The sequence below is a fragment of the Amblyomma maculatum genome, chromosome 3 (assembly GCF_055883805.1).
Source record: "Amblyomma maculatum isolate TAMU_Amacu chromosome 3, ASM5588380v1, whole genome shotgun sequence".
Classification (NCBI taxonomy): Eukaryota; Metazoa; Arthropoda; class Arachnida; order Ixodida; family Ixodidae; genus Amblyomma; species Amblyomma maculatum.
Genome location: NC_139346.1, coordinates 46,712,514 through 46,734,502, shown reverse-complemented (window position 1 = coordinate 46,734,502; position 21,989 = coordinate 46,712,514). Strand labels below are relative to the sequence as shown.

General features: G+C 46.1%; 1 protein-coding gene across 1 annotated transcript in view; it reads left to right on the top strand.

The window, feature by feature from the left end:
- The window catches only part of LOC146194694 (sedoheptulokinase-like), a 153,961-nt gene that overhangs the window by 83,529 nt on the left and 48,443 nt on the right, over positions 1-21,989 (top strand). Inside the window, exon 2 of the mRNA XM_084597507.1 lies at positions 12,458-12,633. Coding sequence (XP_084453633.1) covers positions 12,458-12,633 — 176 coding nt within the window. The remainder of the gene's footprint in view (positions 1-12,457; positions 12,634-21,989) is intronic.

Sequence of the window (21,989 nt, the reverse complement as noted above, 5' to 3'; positions counted from 1 at the left end):
CAGGGAGCGGCAGAAAGTTAGGTGGGCGGATGAGATTAAGAAGTTCGCAGGGGTCAAGTGGATGCAGCTAGCACAGAACCGGGTTAAGTGGAGAAATATGGGAGAGGCCTTCGCCCTGCAGTGGGTATGATCAGGCTGATGATGATGATGAAGCGACCATGCGACCCTGTAGGCCGGAATTAGAAGTACTCGCCTACGTCATGTTTAGCCGTTTGGAAACGCAGATATAATAATTATTTCCCATAAAATAATAGGTTCCTTTTAAAGTTAGCAAATAAAAATATAGTATATCAATTATTCGCTAACGCAAACGCATTTCTTCAACAATCTGTACCAGGCCAATCTCTCTTTACTGTCACGTGACGCGCGGTCGGAGGCGGCGGCGGAGGAGGGCGGGTGGTGTCTGCTTCTCACTGCGGTCTGGAACAGAGCGAGAGGTGACGCTCAAGTTCAGGTTTTCGGTAACGACGACTATACCTCGCTCCGCCGGGTACTCCAAATGACAATGGTTCCAATCTTATTTGTTGTTGTTTCCTTTTTTTTTTTTTGTGAACATTCGTGATGAAGCACGTGTTGAGCAGTCTCATACCACCGGTACAACTTGGTTGTGCGGCTGCTGCTGTAAATCATTTTTTTTTTTATTCTTCGTCATTAAAGATACGATGTAAATACGGTTTCAGGTCAAAGAAATCGACAAGTGTGTTCAATCCGAGTGGTGGGTGGAGTTTCAGGAGCGGGCGCCGCGGCGCGTACTCGTATATTGCTCGCCTCCGCGCTGCATCATTGAGAATATCGTGTCGAGCTTCGCTTCCTTTATTTCGGCTGGATTACTATGGCACTACACGGAAAGCCGGAAACAGAAAAAAAAAGGTTGGTACAAAGTACCCTTTCACCCAACGCGTTGTCGCAGCTTTGCTCCCCCACCTTTCCGACGCCTCTTTCGTAACCTTTCTATAAAAAAAAAAAAAAAGGAGCATATTTCTACAACGTCTACAGTGCTCAGACTTCGCCTATTTTTCCTGACAATGTTAGGTTCTGGGTTTAGGCGTGTTGTGTGGGTTTGAGTGCTCGCTATGCCAACCGTGTGCGTCGCGGGATTGCAACACGGCTTCTCCGAGTGGAAGTAACGTTCGCTTTCACAAGTTTTTGCACACCGATTGGGTTAATGTGTTCGTACTACTTTCTACTGGAAGTCCTAAATTAACCTCGGCGTCTATCGAAGCCTCGGCATGGACCGGAAACGAAGAAAGCTCACCTAAAAAGATGCGTCGTACCGACTCAAAACCGCTGGCCCAGTGCACTGGCAAAAAAAGTGTAGGTCGCGTGATAAAGGCCGTAAAAGTAGTTGCGATTTGTAGCCTTACAGATATGCCTATTTGAGAACTACTCGACTCGCAGAAGCCACCAGTTCTATTTGATTGTTTCCTGCCAGACTGCCTTCATAGCAGTAATATGCGCATTTAGTTTTTTATTTTTTTATTTTGAACGATACCGTGAGGCCAGCACCACAGGTGCTCCTACTAGCATATCGTACCACCCAGAACAGGCCCCTTGGTTCCACTTTGATCACGTTCTTTCCAGAGCACTCATCTAGTTCCATAGAACCTGATGAAGATTCCAAAGAGGAGGATCATGTTGAGCAGAGCTCAGAATCCTTCACATCATTTAAAAGACATTTCTAGGGTAAAAATTGTTCACCTCAAAAGCTCATACGTCCCATGTCCTTGCATTACGATGGTGTGATTACCAGATCAACCATCCAGGAGAAATGCATTCACGCAAGTGTTATTGATTGGAGAGGCGGATAGATTGGCTTAAAAGTTTAATACCTGACCTGCTACTCTGTACAGGGAAAGAGAAAGAGAAGAACAAAGAGGGTCGTGACTTGATTAAAATATATACAGGAATAGTAACTTGCACCACAGTCACAAGTCAAGTCCTGTGTCATGCAAGAAGCAGCAGAAAGCCTGCACTGCCTGTAGAGCTTCCCATTTCTGGCCAACTAGCCAATAAGTCCTCTGAGAGAGGCCTGTTGCCAAAACACTTCAAAGAAGTAACTCGAGTTAATGAAGTAAACGCATATACTGCGACACACCACTAGTACACGCTCAACAGTCTCCGTAATGTCACATGTGGAACATTCTGGGCAGTCCGCCTGTCCAATTAAGTATAAATATTTGTGTGTGAAACCACATTTAGATGCAGTCTATGGAGAAAGCATGCATAATGGCATATAATTGGCAAGTGGGTATGGATCCACTAAAGCACTACCTTGGGGCCTTGAGCACAAGTAGATATAAGGAACTCAGTGATGTGTAGTGCCAAAGGCCAAAGGCTAGTAAGAGTGTGGTGTTGAAAACTTCCAAAAATTTGTAATGCAGGCTTTGAAACTGTGAATGCAATGAATGCACACCACTTCTGAAGTGGTTTCCCGCAGATGTGCAAAGCCTCTTACCACGGGGCCACAAGCTCAGCAGCGGTTTGTGGAGAATTATGCCCTAAAATAAAAAAACTGTCATGTTCTGAGCGGCATCACCACAATTGTAGGTGACGCTTGTGGTGATACAGATGTGTATACATGGATAGAGTTGTAATATTCTCACCAGATGTATGTCAGATTAAGTTGCTTGAATCTACTAATTGGTACCATGGATTTCTTCAGTATCCCGAGAACATGCAAATGCCCCGAAGGTTGAGTCATTACACACAGAGGTTGGGTGGGGTGGTATGCGAAGTCGTAGCGTGATAGCATTTGTAATTAATGGCAGCGGAGTGTACGTGAAAAACTGCTGGTCATCAGTGGGTGGCAACGGTATTGTGCAAGTAGTCGTAAATACACACAAAGTGGTTCGTGTGACAATTATGTAGATATTGGGCAGGCACGTGACATTCTGAAGTAACAGCGCAAAACGTGGATGGGAGCACAAGACTAGAAGACGACACAATGCCTCATCATCTTCTCGTTTTGTGCTCCCGTCCACATTTTGCGCTGTTACCTCAGGATGGAAAACCAACAAGCCCGACCTGCTATTCTGGCTAACATACCATTGTTTGAGGTGCATTGCGGCAGCCAAGGTTTATCCCAAGCACCTGCACTTCTATGTACTTGTTAGAGTACTGGGAGTGGTGCTCATATGGGTGTGTACCATTTTCCTGGCTCGGGCGATCAGATTGCAAATGGGCTAGCACACACAGCCCAAAGCACATAAAGCAGAATTTTGGACCGTCGAACCGCTAAGTCTTCAGTTCAATTCCTTCCCTTATATTTTTCAATTTGTATGAGTATTATACAGTCTGTGCTTGTATGGTTAAATTGCGAAGGTGTACATATCACCTGCTCTCCTGACCAACCTCACTCTGCATAAGTATTCACCAAGCAGTTTTCGTTCCATCAAAAAGCTTTCACAATATTCAGCAACACAAGTAGCTACTCAGACAGCATCAGTGTAGCATTCTTGGAGCTTCGCAAATCTGTGGTTACATTGTTTACTAGCAAAACATGCACGGTATGTAGATATGTGCAGTAGGACGCATAAGATGGCATGACAATGTGGGCTGCCCTTACGTATACAGCTGCCCTTTAATCCTGTTACATTCTAGCCTGCAGTGAATTCAGCAGCAAAAGATTTCATAATTAAATCATCCCAACTTTATATTTCTAGACTTGACCCCAGCACCGACGAAGTTCATTGTATTACCAGCATTTTGGTGGCATATTCAACCAGCAGGCCAATTAACTCAACGTCATGCAGGTTCTAGTGCAGATGTTTCCATGCAAACTATGGGTATCATCAACGAAGGAGGCTTTACTATACATACCTTTTCAGCACGCTGTTTTATAACTGGTTAAAGTCTGGTACATTTCAAAGTATAAGGCACATATTGTATGCATGTCTACAGATTGCAGATTATGTTGGCTTGCTTCTGAATGAGACTGCAAAATGCTGCAAATAGTAGCCACCTTTCAAAGCAGCTTTTGCAGAAAACCGTTTGATTTTTCTATTCCCCATGAGCCACTATTTTTCGAGGCCGTGTAAAGGTTAACGCGGCAACTAGAAAATCTAGGTTTGTCAGTGTCACAAGGACCACCACTTTGTAGTATATTTGGGCATTATCTAATGTTACCAAATGAGTGTTAAAGAGAGACATGTTGCTTTCAAAATAATTTATTGGTTGGCCGCAGGTTCATCAGTGCATACACAATTTTTAGGCCAGAAGGAAGTTGACCTAGAGCAAGACATCTTTTATTCATGCTTCTTCGCTGTCTTCCTCTCTCCTAAATATACAAATGTGTATATACAGCTTCACAATCATGATGTGTTGAGGTCAGTGCTAAATAAAAAAAAATGCATCCGACAAAGGTATAGTTAGAGATTGAGTACACAAAATTTATTCTAAGTGAGCCTAAATATGTCTTGTAGATTCCAAGGGAAGGCAAGTATAGCAGGGGGCAGCAGAAACTCAGGCAGGCAGGTGAGATTAAAAAGTTTGCGGGGATCAGATGGATGCAGCTGACAGAGGATCGGGTTATTTGGATAGGTATGGGAGAGGCATCTATACAAGCAGGTATATTACACAACTGCACAATTATGATGCATTTGCGGTCAGTGCTAAAAAAAATTCCACCCATCAAAGGTATAAGTGGGAAGTGAGTACACAAAATTCATATTAAGTGAGCCTATATATGTCTTGTATATTCCAAGGGAAGGCAAGCGTAGCAGGGGGCGGCAGAAATTCGGGCAGACAGATGAGATTAGGAAGTCTGCGGGGATCATATGGATGCAGTTGACAGAGGATCGGGTTATTTGAATGGATATGGGAGAGGCATCTATTATGATGCCTCCCCATTATGATGCATCTGCGGTCAGTTCCAAAAAAAGAAAAATTCTACCCGTCAAAGGTAAAGGAAGGGAGTGAGTACACTAAATTCATTCTAAGTGAGCCTATATATGTCTTTTAGATTTCAAGGGAAGGAAAGTGTAGCAGGGGGCGGCAGAAACTCGGGCAAGCAGATGAAATTAGGAAGTTTGCGAGAATCATGCACCTAGCACAGGATCGGGTTATTCGGATGGATATGGGAGAGGCATTTGCCCAGCAGTGGGTGCAGTCAGGCTAGTGATATCAACAAGACTAACAACTGGATGAGTTGGTACTGATTTATCTTAAAACCAGCCAGAAGACGAAACACGTGAGAGGAGCACAAGACAAAGTTTGATTAACAACTGAAATGTTACTGAAGGAAAGAGGCAAAAGAAGATTCGCACAGGAATGCACGTGCACGAAAAACCCCCAAAGCAGTGAAAGCGTGGAAAGCAGAAAGGGTCTAAAAAATCATCTAAAAAAAGCAAATTCTTTATGGTCAAGAACCACTCGTTACAAAAGGGAAGCCACAGATCCAAATCCAAAGGCACACTATACTGCAAAGGCTAAGGACGTGTGTGTGGCTAAGAAATCAGTCAACAGTCTTTTGGGGCCTTTTTTACATGTGCATCTCTGTGCAAGTCTTCTTTTGCCTCTATCCTTTAGTAAAAATCCAGTTATTAGTCCAGCTGTCCTGCAATTCTCGCTTCTCATGTTTTCCGGCTTGTTTCAGAATGAATAAGGTGATGGCTTTACTAACCTTGTGCAAACTGGAAACCAGTGTAACTGTCAGATGAAAACCTTTCCCTTATTTGGCTTGCATCACAAATAGGGAGGACTTTACTGTGATGTCTGCCGAGGCATACCCAAAGCCAGTGCGCAAGCTGGCTGTAGCAGATGTAGCGGTGCCTCCTGTTGACAAGAGAAAAAGCAATATTCACTTTTCAGCATAGCAAAATGAAAATATGGTTTAGGTCTTTTACAAATTTGAAAGTTATTCATGCATCTGTACAATTAATTCCTGTCTAACAGAAGCTGTACAGTGTAACTTTCACTGTCAATTTATTCTCCCTGGAAGTATGGCAAACTGAATTCTGCTGCAGGTGATTGAGAGAGAATGAGACTCACCCAATATTAGAACTCCAATGCAATCACAATTTGCTACTGCAGCAAAATAATGCCTGAAGGCAATGCAGCTTTTGACTGACAAAACCTGGTAGTCGTCTATACTAGCGTTGTGGCCGATGTCAATGTCCACGCTGATATCATCCGCATAGCACGAAGATGTTAAGTATGCGACTTATGCATTAAGCAGCTCTGTGCATGGAGTCATTCTATTCGAAGGAGCCATAAACTACAAGTCCACTTCTGTCAACGGCTCTCAGTTGTTTTCCCACAACACGCCACATGCGAAACTTTCTGCAAGTGCCGCAAAACTACTCTATAACTTCATTTGCTAACTGTAAAATTTCCAACACTTACTCAAGCTGTGGAAGATTCGGTGTACTGGCCTTTGGAAGAACGTCTTTCTTTTTTTTTTTTTGGTTGTCACATTTCAGCACATGTAAAATGTCAGTGTCAAAGCATTTTGGAGAGGTTTACTGTGTGGAGGTGTTGATGATGGTATCAGTGAAGTCAGACAATTTTTTTGCACACTATACAGCACTCACCTAATGCAAGTGGGTAAAACAAAAATAGCAAATAAAACTTTGAGTGCTGGTATGGTGATTGCTCTGGCAGCAAGTGGGGACAGGCTATAATGAGTTGTCGTGCTAGTTAGTGATCGTCTGCAGAAGCCAGTCCTGCTCTGTGTGCTTTTCTCTTCGTTTTTTAGTGCATTTTCCCATGGCTTCTGCAGGAGACAGGCTACTTCACTGCATGCAATTTCACTTAGCACAGAGTCCTCCGAAATGAGATTGCTTTTGTACTTATTTACTGCATTTCTTGTGGCATTCCTTATGTATTCATGTTTTGAAGTGCTGCACTTGCTGAAGGTCATACCTGGCTAATAAAACAAACAAATGTGTCCGGACAGCGTTTTTTTTTTTGCCGTTACTTCACATCAATGTGCACGCCCTCTCCATTTAGCAAGTTCACGCTATCAGATGATGCGTGTTTTCTCAAATTAAGCAAACCAGTAATGCGCACCTCCTACGAAAACAAGAAAAATATGAAAACCAGCGATGTTGTGTTCGCGCTAACGTGCGCAATATCGACACTGTAGACAGTGTAGATGATCGCAAGTAAGTAACGTTAAAGGGGAAGCTTTCTTTTATTAGCACTGCCTTCTGCAATAGATTTCGTTACAGCATTTCTTGCTCGAGAAAATAAAAAAACAGGTGGCCGCTTGTTCAAGTTATGTCGCCTTTCGCTCAAGGTTCTTACCTTGTGTTCTCGACTAGCAGTCCATGATCAAGAAGCATTTGGAGTAAATGCGGATGATCTGTAACACCCAGACGGCTGCTTCAACTACGTAGTCGCCGCCGGGATCTCGCCAGATGCTCTCAAGAGCATTCGGCATCGGCACGCACCGCCCGCAGCTGCACCTGTTCGAAAGCTTCGGTTAGCGATTGCGCACCCTCGCAACGGTTAAACGTAGGCTAGGCTGCAAGACTCGGACATACATACCAATGCTTAGTTCCGAAACGGCTGGGATCGGGAGGCTGACTGTCGGGGCTTCTGCAAGCCGGAGTTGTGCCGCGGTTACCGCGGCCTCTCGACGCAAGTGTTACTGTACCGGTCGCTCGCAGGCTCCATCTTCGCCGACCTTGCGTCGGCGTAAGGCTCGAAGCCCACGATGTAACCATGTTTTAACAGTAGCGACTATATTCTAGTTCACTATAACAGCACAGCGACGCTGGAACCGACGGTACAGTGGCTAGTGTACCGACGGAGTAACCTAGGCGTCGGCCATATTAAAAAAACCCTGTGTGAGCGTAGAGTAGGGCACAATTACAACATCTAAAATACACCGAGCTCAGTCAACTTTGGCTCAGCAGGCTCCGGCAACGGGAGCTTCTCATTGGCTTAGCGCTATGACGCACACTGAAAGGCATAGGGCAGTCGGTAGCCGGAGTCTGAACTACAGAAGACACACACACACACAAAAATTGGAAGTCTATTGTCGCTCAAGGCGCTCCGGTGTATTGGCCTGCTGTTCTGACAGCACGAACGGAGAGCGCGAGGCGTGGCAGTCGCACTTCAACAAAGTCAAAATCAAAGGATGACAAATAAATTGGGCCAGAATCGATCGCATATCTCGTTATGACATTAAAGAGAGCACCGAATACTTTTTGGGCTTCGAAATATTATAAAATGAAATAAAGGTGTAGCCCTCACCGGGCGATTTCGCAAGCAAATAGCATGAGTCGGAACCGGTTTCTGGGCGTTAGTCCCAGGGGCTGCGATACTCTGCTGTTCACTTAAAACAGGAGTAATCCTTCCTCTTTGGCTAAGGACATCATTAGTTGACTTTTTTGTACGCCCATAATGATTGATGACCTAGACAGGAAAAGTAGAAAGTTAGGATTGAAGATCAATATGCAGTAGACTAAGGTAATGTTTAACAGCCTCGGGAAGGAACAGCAGTTTACGTTAGGTAACGAAGCACTGGAAGTAGTAGGCGAATATGTCTATTTAGGACTGGTAGTAACCACAGGTCCGGACTATGGAAAGGAAATAACAAGAAGAATAAGATTGGGGTGGAGCACATTTGGCAAGCACTCGCAGATTATGACTAGCAGCTAACCGGTATCGTTCAAGAGGAAAGTATACAACAGTTGCATCTTACCTGTACTCACCTATGGGGCTGAAACGTGGAGGCTAACCAAGAAAGTTCTACTTAAGCTGAGGACAACCCAGAGGGCTATGGGACGAAAAATGGTAGGGGTAACTTTAAGAGATAGGAAGCTTGCAGAGGGGGTCAGAGAAATAACTCAAGTTACTGACATTCTAGTGGAAATCAAGGAGAAATGGGCATGGGCAGGACATGCAGTGCGAAGAGAGGATAACCGATGGTCGCTTAGGGTAACAAACTGGATTCCAAGGGAAGGAAAGCGTAGCAGGGAGCGGCAGAAAGTTAGGTGGGCGGATGAGGTTAAGAAGTTCGCAAGGGTCAAGTGGATGCAGCTAGCACAGGACCGGGTTAATTGGAGAAATATCGGAGAGGCCTTCGCCCTGCAGCGGGGTATAGTCAGGCTGATGATGATGATGATGATGATGATCATCATCATCATTGGTTGAAATCGGTGGGCGCGAATATTTTTAAATGTAACTTTCTCAGCACCTTTTCTTGTCCTTTTTTTGCTGCCAGACATGGTTGGACGTGGGCAGAAAGAGCTTCAAGTTAGGTATTACTGAGAGCAACATTGCGACCGCGCTGCTCTCATTGTCTCTTCAATCCGAACCGATCGGAGGCCAAACAAACCTCGAATGTTGGTCTGCGAACACACGCTCCAAGAATGAGAAAATAAATAAAATCGAATGCGGTTAGTGCAACTAGTCGTGCTTCCAAACGGCCACATTGTTCCATGTAGTTGCAAGTCGAGGAATGAGATCAGGGAGTGCGGTCATCGTCGGACATTCCAGGAAGTCAATCAGCCAGTTTGCGATCTAGAATTCTACAAGGCACTTTGCACCACTAAAGTGCGATGAGGCGAAAGCTTCCACGGCGCGGTGGTCCGAAGCCTTCAATTACAGCACTTCTTTCTCTTTTTTTTTTTTCACTCCCTCCTTCCTCCTTTTCCTTAAGGCATGGTCAGGTGTCCGCGGAGAATTGAGGGTGGTTGCTCCCTGCCTTACGGGGCTGGGACTGGTAGGCCACTGGCGCTTGCGGTTGGGGCTAGCCTGCCACCATATTTTTATCTGTTGTAAGCCGTCATTGCACCCGCTACCGTTTGGGTGGTGGATGACGGCTGTTGCCGACGCGCGCCTTTCTCTTCATTTTCTTTCTTCTCTATTTTCTCTTCTGTTCGCACGAGGCAGCGGAAGTGGCTCAGCTACAGAGCCAGTAGGAGGCCCGTGCATTTTTTTTCCTTCTTCCTTCAGTCGCAACGCGGAGAATCGTGACAGATACTGCACCTTTTCTTTCCTGTAAGCCAATTTGAAACGCTGCTGATGCGTGCTGTACTGCGTTTGCTTCTATATGCTGTGTGGTGCTGCTTTCGATGAAGCGCCAATTGAAAGGCGCCGCATAGAAGCATGGAAGCATGAAGAATTGAAAAGAGCGACTGCAACCTTCGTGAGCAGGTATATAACCACCGGCTTCGTCGAAATTTTAATGCGGCGACAATGGATCATCTGAGGAGAATTATCTGTCGACATTGGGACTGGCTATGCAGGTCTTATAGGCGTGTCGAACAGCGACCGTTGTACTCAGCCGTCGTCACCGAAATGGAGCGGCAAGCCCGTCAGGTGGGCGCAACAGATACTTAGGTTGCAAATTTTTTCGCTGTTAGAACCTCAAAACGTTAATAACTGATAGTTTCTGAGGCAAGTGTTACCTGTGCATTGACTATGTGTGAATGTTTCTCATAAAGTGTGTCATATTGAAGGAATGTATGCCTCATTTCTTACGTGCCTTCTTGTTGGAGACGTTCTAGCAGCAGGCACCGCGACACTTATTCCGGCAATGCAGGTGAAAGATACTATGTTCAAGCGTGTTTGCCTTGACGATAAACGATAGCACTGTTGTCTACATCTCTCTCGTCCTTGTTCATATGCTCTAGAACGTGTCTGCAATGCACCAACTCGCCCAACAATCTGTGCTCTCATGCGAAAAAGGTCTGAAAATCTGCTTCCGGCTAGTGCCAAACTTTTTCCTGAGTACAGACGCATGCTTCTCGAGCCCGTTTGCTTTTAGGCGCGCGACTCTTCCAAAGGACCTCAATACCGGGTCGTGGTTGACGGATCGCGAAAGGGCAAGGAGTGTCGTTGATATTAGGTACAGGCGGCTGCTCTGAGCCCCTCCTTCCCCACACATCGCCCTTGCAGATTGGCGGCGCTCTTATAGATGGGCACCTTTGTCAGCGCTGGCGTAATCGATCTGGTGGCTGCCTCCAAAGGCTGACACGTTCTTCTAACCTTTGCGTTCTCGAGACGTTACAAGAGCGTGGTGTGAGCCTGGGGACGTTCGCACCTATTGTTCGGCGGCTGTCCATCGAGAGGCTTCGTCTTGGCTGGATGAGCCCGCGATAAAGGTTGCTTGAAGTGTGTTCCTGAAGTTGGCCGGTTTGTTGAGACATTGCCCAGTTCTCGTACGGTATCCTTATTTTTATTTTCGGAGCAGAAACTATAGATCTAGACAGCGGAGTCAAATGAAACCAACTCTAGAGAGATTTTGCACACTTACAGTGCAATTTTAACTCGCTTACATTCTTTAACGGCTGGCCGGCCATGATTACAGTTGTCCGGATGCCATTGCCACCCACGGCTGTTTTGTTTCGAAAAATACGACAAACATGCGGCGTATTATATGGCCGCATGGTCTAGGGCGAGCTGTGAAATGCTACGAGAAAACAAAACTGTTGGTGTAGGGTGTGCGAACTGAAATTTACTTTCCATACTTCGAGAAAGCAGAGGCATACCGCAAAAAAAAGAAGAGTCACACTTTCAGTAATCTTTCTTGTGCTTCAATCTGCTCCGACAACCCAGAAAATAAGTGTAGGTTCTAATGACAACACGTGGTGTATTTACAATGCTAGTCGATGTGTCGACGACCTCGGCTCGCTATAAAACTGTAAAGATGGTTGGCTTGCTCGGAACGTTTCCGCGTTGTTCAGCCATAGAAGCCACCGCTTTCTGGATTCTCTTTAACCGCTTCCCGTCTCACGTTTTGCGATTGCTATTGAAGGTGCGACATTCAGGAAAGCTCTATTGTCGGAATTTGGGAGCACTCCAGAAATAACCTCCAAGCGTTACACCGTATCGGACTACATGCTTCACAGCTGGTCTATAGCTAGGAAATTTTGCTGACTGATATTTCACTGTTCCTGCATACTTCCACTGTTCACCAATTTGTTCTGCCGTGGATCTTGTTTTCTTGTTGCGTTCAGATCGAGCATGCTTTCTCAGACGATTTCTTGCACCGTCATCTTAGGTTCTGCCCATGTTATGATCGACAGGTCAGCGCGGGTTCATCACACATATTCCTATAAGGTTTCCGAATGTCGTTGTGTGCGCATGGCGCCCGGTATTCATAGTGCCTCTTTCTTCTTTTATTCCCCCCCCCCCCCCTTCGTCTTTACCCTCGCGGGGTGGTTCTGGTCTCCTCCCCCTCCACATGCCACTCATGAGTCGCCACTCTCTAAGTTTGTGTGAGTGCTCTTACGTAGTCTACCGTTAGAGGGAAAAGGCTCTCCCACCGTGTACACGGTCTTTAATCTGTTGTCTCGACAAGCGCGGGATGTGCGTGCCGACGCCCACCCCTGTTTTGAGCAATCTATAACAGCTTATGTTTTCGACGCAATGTTCGTAAATGATTGCATGGGCATGGCCTTCGCTCCGCCGCCCTCTTCGGTAGTGCCCCTTTTTGGGAAGACCACCGTCTGTCTAAAAAGTAAAACGTGTAACCTCTCCTTCCTTTCTCCCTTTTTCACAGCCTCCATCAGGCTGGCTTTCCGATTGGCCTACTTCCCGGCGTGGTGGAGGCTGGCGCCGTAGCCGGCCGCCTGGAGCACCCCTGGTACGGCATCCCTGCCGGGACGCCCGTGCACGCCGCCCTGGGGGACATGCAGTGCTCCGCCCTGTCCGTCGGCGCTGGTGACAGCGATGCCGGTGGGTCAGCCCCAAACCCTTGAACTGCATCGGCTGCTCAGCATTTGCGCTGGCTTATTCTCATAGAGTAACGTATGCACCAAGAGTGGACGCTTAGTCTGTTTCGCGGCCGAGCTCGGCGCTGCACGTCGCAGTCAGATGGCGGTGCAGGTACAAAAGAAAATCGAAGCACACTGAAAATAAAGAAAAGCAGCGGCGGGTGAGGCTCCAGGATTGCGGCCTCCGAAGTATGGCGGCGAGCGGCAGCCATCTCTACGGCTATTACGTTTCTTTCCATGCTGCTAGGTTCGCGGAGGGCGAACTCTGGCCGCAGAGGCCCACGGGAGTGTCCTCCCTTATCCTGTTTACTGTAACCTATGAAAGATTGTCTTCAAGTCAGAAATGAACCTCAAGAAGTGCCCGGCGCGACCCAGAGACTGTTGCGAAGAATCGTTGGTTAAATATTTTAGTAAAATCGGAAGCTTTTACTATTCTCCTTCATATTTTCTTCGCCGTGTGCGCATTTGTCCTTGAATTGAAGGTACAGCACGTGACAGCTATGATGGCACTCAGCCGCCGCCGAAATCAAAGTAACCGCGCGCTCGCCTCTTCGCACTCACCGTGACAAGCATGAATTCACTCAACCCCAGCTACGCTGGAGCCGTGGCGCTCGCTCTGTCTGATAGCCTCTGGTGCCTCTTAGCCGGTACCATGGTGGCCGGTACCGACGGATCGCAACAGCTCTCAGCAATTTAACGGCAGCAGTAGTCATGCATGATCCGGGCGAGGCACCTTGTAAACTGTGCGTTTCAGAGGTTGCGAACACGACATATATTATGTTGAGGCATGAAAAGGAAAGAAAAATAAAGAGCCTCACAGTCCGAATTCGATTACCCAGTAGCAAGAGGCTGCTGCACAAGGACGAAGAGAGGCGGGTCGAGCGAAACGTGTCGCCGAGACCTCGGAAGAACGTGAAGCCCCTCTCGCCAAACCTCAGTCACAGCGTCAATCAACAACGAAGTCTAGGCAAGCTTTACCAGGCTTAATGTTCAAGCTTTCGCTTTGGTTGCTTTGGTTTAGCAGAATTTAATCATTTGCCAGTTTTTTTTTTAAATCGAAGGCCCAGCTCAAGCGCACACTGCTTCCAGCCAGCTACGCGTACACTGCGTTCACCGTTGTGCTGAAGAAATGGGAAGTGTCCTGCTGGTTGCCTGACTGTTGCCGTAGCATCGCGGATAAGCCATACTCCGGTGCATTCGATTACCCTTCGGCGCAAGTGCAGCTACACTGTTTCCTTATGCATTCGTCGCTCTTGATTATTCGTTCTAAAATTTATCGCTTGCATGCTGTATTTAGGTGCCTGAAGGAAAACTGCGAGCGAAGCGTGTACGCGCTGCGCAAGTCGCCTTTCTGTCTTTTTCTGGGCTTAAGTTTTGTTGCTTTGTGCTTACGTGACTGCCTTCTTAACGATGCGGAAGGCGCGCGCAGCCACATGTTCAATGCGTGTCAACAGTAACCCCTGAGGACAACATTAAATTCGCTCCTCGTGAGCCCTGACAAAAATTCTGGGAGGCACTTATGTCTCCTTAGATGCGCGCGCGAAAACATTTGTGCGTGCGTTTGCTTGTTCGATGGTCTGTTGCTTCTTCTTTTGATTCTTGCGTCTGTCTATGGGCCTTCGCCTAACTCTGATTCAGCTGCGCTATGTGTTTTAACCACCAACTGTGTTTTTACGACAACTGTGAATTAACTAGACGTGCCTTTACTAAACCTCAGACGTCGAAGCGTCGTGGCAGAACATGTTCAAGGCTGGAAGCTGGAAGGTCTTCCAACCAACGGAAGTTTTGCAACGGACTCGTACAAAGTTGTGTTTCCTCGGCTACCTCAGCAAGAATCGTATTCCTGAGGAGGCAAAACCACTGTGAGCTATGTCGTGATTTAAATGAGCTATACATGAGCTAAAGAGGCTAGCCCTGGTGCCTATGCAGAGGAAATAAATAATCTTAAACTAGAGATTCAACAGTTTCTAACCGAGAGATAAAAGGGCGTTTTAGTAAGGCCTAGATGCAATAGGTTTCTCGACAAACAACTATCTCGACTGGTTATGAGCGGTGAAATCCAGATAGCGCTCGCGAAGAAAATACTGGACACGCAATATGGCGGTTGCACGTACAGTGATGCACCTGCAATTCTTGCGTCTTTAACTACTATCGACAATTCTTCAGGAGCTGTGGGGACTGAAATGTGGAATTAGTTTACAGTTGCTTGCTAGGTGCTTTTCCTCGACTCTGAGGAGCGTCATGCAGTGGAGGTAGCTATCACTTCGGACGAGTTAAAATTCCTGATATGGAGGGTCAGAAATCTGCTGGCCCAGATTCGAGTTCTATAACATATCTTTGCCACGCCTCGCACTTGTTTTGCTGGAAGGCTTTCAGGCATTTTATGATGCTGGTTTTTGTGCCTCTCTCGTTCTGTTCTGAAATTGCACCAGGTATAATTGAACGGAATTTCTAAGCCCATATTCAAGTTGAACTTTCGGTGTTGGAAACCATAACAGATGAGGTTGGTCAAGTAGCACTAATTCAGAGTGACCTTGCGAAGGCGTTTGATAAAGCCCGTCACGATCGGGATCTTGGAGCACACAAACTTTGATCATATTTTCCTCAAAGGCATAAGGCTGTGCAATAATAGGTCCTATACGAGGTTAATTGCTAGCCAAGAGGTAACCAAAACTATTTCACTAAAACATATTTTCATCATCGTCAGCGTTGTCCATAATTCCATTTGTTGCTTTCCCAATATGTTGAACCCATTTCTCTCATCATTGTTAACAGCATGGCTCTTTGTGGTTTCTCTATCTCAATGTGAAATTAAGATCTTGACCTATGCTGATGGCGTGGCCCTTTTTTGTTCTCTTAAAAGGGGTGTACTCGAGGCTTGATACCTTACTGAACAGTGTCTCGTGTTATCAAGTGAGGCTCTTAATTTAGGGAAATCCAAAAGATTTTGTTTGAGCCAACAGCAAGGCCGATCCTTTCGAGGTCATAGGTTGGGATTGTGGCCTATAGCATTGGGATCCACTAATACTGGCTATGAGGCGACAACTCTAAGCTTAAATGGGTAGGGAACTTTCGGTGTTTCCTCGCGCGCGTCTGCAAAACTTTCTTGTTTGCAAAGCTTGCCTACGTCGTTCAGGCTCCGCTTTGTACGAGGAAGAAGGCGCAGGCAGTACACATAATATTCGCAACATTCGAGTGATGCTCTCAATGGCAGCCCATGCGTCGTGACTTGTTTCTTCCCATAGATTCTGGAGGAATCGGACTCTTGTCTCGTGTTTATTTCTTTACGAGTTAGCGAACCACCCCTTTTTGGTTGCTGTGCTCATTCGACGTCTCAGTGCTCATTTAAATTATCTGTCCGCTTCGACTAGACAGGCTCGTGAAAGAACTATAAGGAGCTTCCTGAAGGCAGCTGCGGACACTTTCAATTTTTTGCGGATTACCTCTACAGCCTATTCGAAAGGCAGTTGACCTAGGTTATTGCTGGGTGTCTGTTCCCTATACCTTTGTATGGCAGCCTTATCTGGGGTTTTGGACACCGCCGTTTTAACACGGTCACTCAATAATTACAGCTTTATACTCTGGCAGATAATACTGCACCTATTTATTCTATTTCCGAAATTTGAGCGCCCTAGACGCATTCTTTATTTTTAAATAAGTAGCTGAAGTTGACAACGCGAAGCTCCTCCCACCGAGAGCGATCGACATGTCGAAACGTTTGGTGACGTCACAGAGCGACACCGTCCACCACTGTCTGCTGCTGTGCCTGCGCCGAAAAGCTGCCGATATACTGCACTGGGTTCGCGCTTGCTAACGTGACTCTCAATAAGTGTACGCAGCGTGTTTCTAAAAACAGAACGGAAACTTCAGTGAAGCGTGACTTAGTTCTTACCCAGGCATCCGCCTTCGCAGCGACCACCATCGTACGATGGCAGCACTACCCCCACCGTCGTAAGCACCGCCGGTCGTGCCTTCAGCACCATCGATACAGCGGATCCCTTGCGCCAGTGTAAGGAAAGCATGCTAAAATTTGTCTTCCTCGTAACATTAATAGTCCTCAAAGGTCTCAACCGAGACCTTTGAGGAAATAAATAAATAAATAAATAAATAAATAAATAAATAAATAAATAAATAAATAAATAAATAAATAAATAAATAAATAAATAAATAAATAATTAAATTAAATAAATATGAATGCTTTTTGTAAAATGCCGACTAATACGGTGGGAGTTTTCGCTCGCGGCCGGTGCGGTTCCCGTGTTCTTCTACACTATATATAGCTCCGCTGCTATAAGGCGTTTCTTTTACTACGAAACAGTGGCGTTGAAAGCAAAGAATTTGAGTAAAGTGAAGTTCTGGCCAGTTGGTACGACGTGATTACAGGGAGGCTTAGCGCGAGACAGACGAGGACAAGAGAGGCACGCAAGACGATCGCTCGTCTTGTGTGCCTCTCTTGGCCTCGTCTGTCTCGCGCTAAGCCTCCCTGTAAAGTAAAGAAGTTTCTTCATCTAATGGCACATTTACTTAAAGGCCTCGCGGATCTATTGCGAAGTGCCGTCTGGTGTGGCTTTGATGCGAAATAATTTAGGCAGCGACGGTTAGGGAGAAGCATAGCGCCGCCGTCGTTCGCACTCGCGGGCGCCGTTGCTGCGAACTTGTGGCAATCAGTGCTGTAAGCCTCATGATCTTATCGTCTGCTTTCACGATGCGGCTAGGCCTAGACTTGGATCTGACAATGAGCAGCTTAAACGATATATCTAAGAGAGGTATTGGAGGCATCGATGTAGTGTGCCACGGTGCTGCGCTATCGGACGGTAGCCGAAGATTGCACAAAAGCGCCATCGGACGGCACTGTGTACATTTCGCATTTTATGAATTGCTTTTATGTTGCTTTTTATGGGTTTCAGTGTACAATGCGTACGCTGTTCGACGCCTTTCGTACTCAGGCGCTGACTTGCACTGTATCCCGCCCACAGATGCCGCTATTTCTTAGGCCAAAGCGCTAACAGAGATCGACGAAAAGCTCAGTTTGCGGTAACCCCTGTAAGCAGCATTACTGCTTTCTGGCCTACATTACCGCGGCTTCGCGTAAACGCGGCTGATGCTGCTCGTGCACGGAATATGCAGCAGACGACTCGGCGTCAGCCTGTGTCGTCACCGCGGCTGCGCCGTTTACCAGATCAGAAAGTAGTTCACGAAGAACTGAAAATACTGGTTTTAAAAATATCTGCAATTCTTATGCAGCCGAAACTTTGAGATTCAGTTGCTTGGAACATCAGGAATAAGATGCCATACTCTGAAATTGGTGTCATGACTTCTTTAAGCGCATGCACATTCCGTCTGCTGCTAAAACGTTCGTCTTTAAATTGCCCACATCAACGCCCCTTGTGCAGGGGAAGATGAGGAGGGAAGGCAGGGATGTTAACCAGAAAGGCCTCTGGTTGGCTAAGGAGGTGTTTGTGCCATTGCGAGTGAATTGCTTTGTAATACACCAGAGATCATTGATCATTGTTTTATCGTGTGCCATGACGCAGTGTTTTTGGGGGGAACATATTAAAACGAAAGGCTTTAATGCCTCATCGTTGTCGACAACAGGTTGTCAGCAGAGGTGTCACGCTTTCGAGAGCAAGAGTTGAAAATAAATTAATAAACTTAGTCTCCACCGGGAATCGAGCCTCCATTCCTCGGATCCCCAGCACAGCGCATTACCAACTGCGCCACGCCCCGCATTTTTTTTCTTATTCTCCACTGCAGGCAAAAATATTATAGTATATGGCGTAATATCAATATGCTTTTTTAGAGTCTGTTGACGAATGTCCAAAAACACACACACTGCATTACGGCAATACACAAAGCAATGATCTATAGATTCTGGCTGCTGACACAGGCGACAGTTCACTGACCATGGCACAAAAGTTCCTTTCGCACGAAGCCACGTTTCGATAGGTAAGGTTAACGTGTGAAGTTTAAAGAAGAAAGTCTTTGTGGCTGACTGCATATGCATACCTTGAACCCGCTTTAATACGCTATTGGCTAGAAAGGGGAGATAAGGCTGCCAATGCATCGGTACAGTAAATAATGTCTAAATAAGAATTTTGTCACCTGCCTTCTGGATAGACTGTATAGGTATTCTAGAAAATCCGTACGGTGCGGAAATGGAATGTGTCAGCAGCTTCCATAAGAAAACCCCACAAACGACTCTCACTCCTATGACCAGTGGATGCCAACAAGCTAGGCGAATGGGCACTTAATTGTCTATTAAACACAGCTAGGAGGAAGGGATGGTTTGCTGTTTTAAAGAAGAAAAAGCTTGAAACAAGCTGATGAACAAACAAGTGCTGAATACCAGCTCCACCAGCCTCCAGAGGGAGAAAAAAGTTGTCTCGACGCATAGGCTCCTGTTAAGAGCGCCACACAAAACAAGCGAAAATCCTATGCATGGACTGAGCTTTGTTTCTTGCACAACGCAACACCTGGAAGTCATATATAAGCTTCAAAATCAAGAAGACATTGCAAACTTGTCCTCGTGCAAATAGAGATAGCCCCCTACCCATCCAAACCTTGGTTTGTCGCCTAACTGAAGAGATCTGAGGAGCCCAATGAGGCCCACTATTGCGATGTTGATGCGGTGGAACCCCAAAACACTGTAATTCTTGGGAGTTCCACCTGATGCTGACAAAAAATTAGGTTTTGTACCCTTGTCACCTAAACCGAACCCCTTTGATTTATCAAGTTTAAGAGACACACCCAAACTATCACAAAAACGTTCAGTTACGCGCAAAACCTCCATCACACTCTTTTTATCAGAACAGAAAAGGACAATGTCTTCAGCACAAGCCAAAATCTTAGTTTTACATTTCGATAGTGAGAAGCCACGAACTGCTGTGTTCTTGATGATACAACATAGGGGCTCAAAATATAAAGCGAATAATAAAGACGATAGCGGACCGCCTTGTCTAACAGATGATTTAAGCGGAATAGGTTTGGTAAAGGTTTCATTAACAATCAGTCTTGTAGTGGCCGCTTTAAAATATAGTTCAATGCCTTTAAGAAAGACATCACCAATATTTACAATCTCCAATAAGCAAATAAAAAATCATGGCGCACCTTATGAAAAGCCAATCTGAATTAGGGCCACTTGACCGATCTCATCTGACACAGCCTCTATCACGGAACGGGATATGGATATGGCTGTGGATACATGGATCACTGCCTTGTCTTGGCGGAGGGGCTTGCGAAACTCGATGAAGTCGTGAGCTCTGCTTTGTAGGGCCACGCAAGATAGACAGGTCACGGCAGAGAGTTCTGAGAAAATGTGATTCACTGGAGAAGGTAATGGCAACCCACTACAGTATTTCCTGCCAAGAAAACCCTATGGCCAGTCACAATACCATTAAAGATATCGCGCCGGAAGATGAGCCCCCCAGGTTGGAAGGCGTCCCACATGTTACTGGGGATGAACAAAGGGCGATTCCTAGTAGCTCCAGGACGAATGAAGCGGCTGGGCTAAAGCCAAAAAGACGCTCAGTTGTGGATGTGTCGGGAAGCGAGCGGAAAGTCCGATGTTGCAAGGAGATATATCACATAGCAACAGGGAATGTAAGATCTATGATGCAAGATAAACTGGATGTCGTCAAGCGAGAAATGGACAGATTGAACATTGATATCTTGGGTATCAGCGAGCTCAAGTGGACCGGAATGGGAGAATTTAACTCCGGCGACCATTATGTCTTTTATTGTGGGCACGAATCCAAGAGAAGGAATGGGGTCGCTCTCTTAGTAAACAGAAGAATGGGCAAAGCAGTGCTAGGGTACAACCCCAAAAACGACCGATTGATTTCACTTCGGATCCAAGGTCACCCTTTCAACATAACAGTTATCCAAGTCTATGCACCGACCACTACTGCTGAAGAAGCTGAAGTTGAGAGATTTTATGCGGACCTACAATGCCTTTTAGACTGCACACCAGACGTCGTTTTTCTGATAGGAGACTGAAATGCTGAGGTCGGGAGTGAAGAAATATCCGGAATTATAGGCAAGTTCGGTCTTGGCGAGCCAAATGAAGCTGGGCAGAGGCTAGTAGAGTTTTGCCAAGAAAACAACCTGACCATAGCGAATACTCATTTTCAACAGCACCTGAGGCGCCTGTACACATGGACTTCACCGGACGGTCTGTACAGGAATCAGATCGATTATATTCTTTGCCGGCAGAGATAGAGAAGCGCTATACAAGCAGTAAAAACAAGGCCTGGGGCCGATTGTGGCACCGATCATCAGCTTCTTGTTGCCAAAGTTAAGCTTCGATTGAGGAAAACGCAGAAAACTAGAAGGCCTTTCAGGTATGATCTGGATCAAATTCCATGCTGTGGAATATGCTGTGGAAGTGAGGAATCGATTTCAAGAATTAGATCTAGAAGACAGAGAGCCTGAAGAGTTGTGGACTGATGTTCGTGATATGATACAAGAAGTTGGTACAAAGATAGTTCCAAAGCAAAAGGAATGCAAGAAAGCAAACTGGTTATCGGGAGAGGCTTCGCAAATAGCCTCATACAATTGCAAATAGAACATACAGTGCCAAGCAGTTGAGGACAACAGCCAATTAAGGAACACAAGAGCTCTGTATAAGACAATCAAAGATATCAAAGGAAGCTTCTGGGCTAAGCTGGGCGTGATAAAGGACAAACCAGGCAATGACCTCACTGAAGCCTCAGAGATAAAGAAGAGGTGGCAGGAATACACAGAAGAACTGTACAAAAAGGACTCGAATGTACAAACCCAACATAAGGCGGTTATGATTACTGATCTCGAGCCGGGCATCCTGAAGTGTGAAGTTGAATGGGCCTTAGCCAGCCCTGCTAAGAACAAAGCTAGCGGAATTGATGGCATTCTAACTGACTTGCTTCAAAACCTCAACTATGACGCTGTTAACATTCTGCATACATTTATGTCAGAAGATTTGGACAACCCTGCAGTGGCCACAGGATTGGAGGAGGTCAGTTTACATCCCCATTCCAAAGAAAGGCAGTGCCAAAGATTGTTCCAACTACCGCCCGATCGCGCTTATTTCGCATGCTAGCAAGGTGATGTTGAAAATCCTCCAAGGAAGGCTGCAGCAGTATGTAGATCGGGAGCTTCTGGACGTGCAAGCTGGGTTTCGCAAGGGCAGAGGAACTAGAGACCAAATTGCCAACCTTCGCTGGATCATGGAAAAAGCAAGAGAGTTCCAGAAACCCATCTACTTCAGTTTTATTGATTTTGCGAAAGCGTTTGACTGCGTAGATCACAGCAGATTGTGGCAAGCTCTCCAAGAGATGGGAG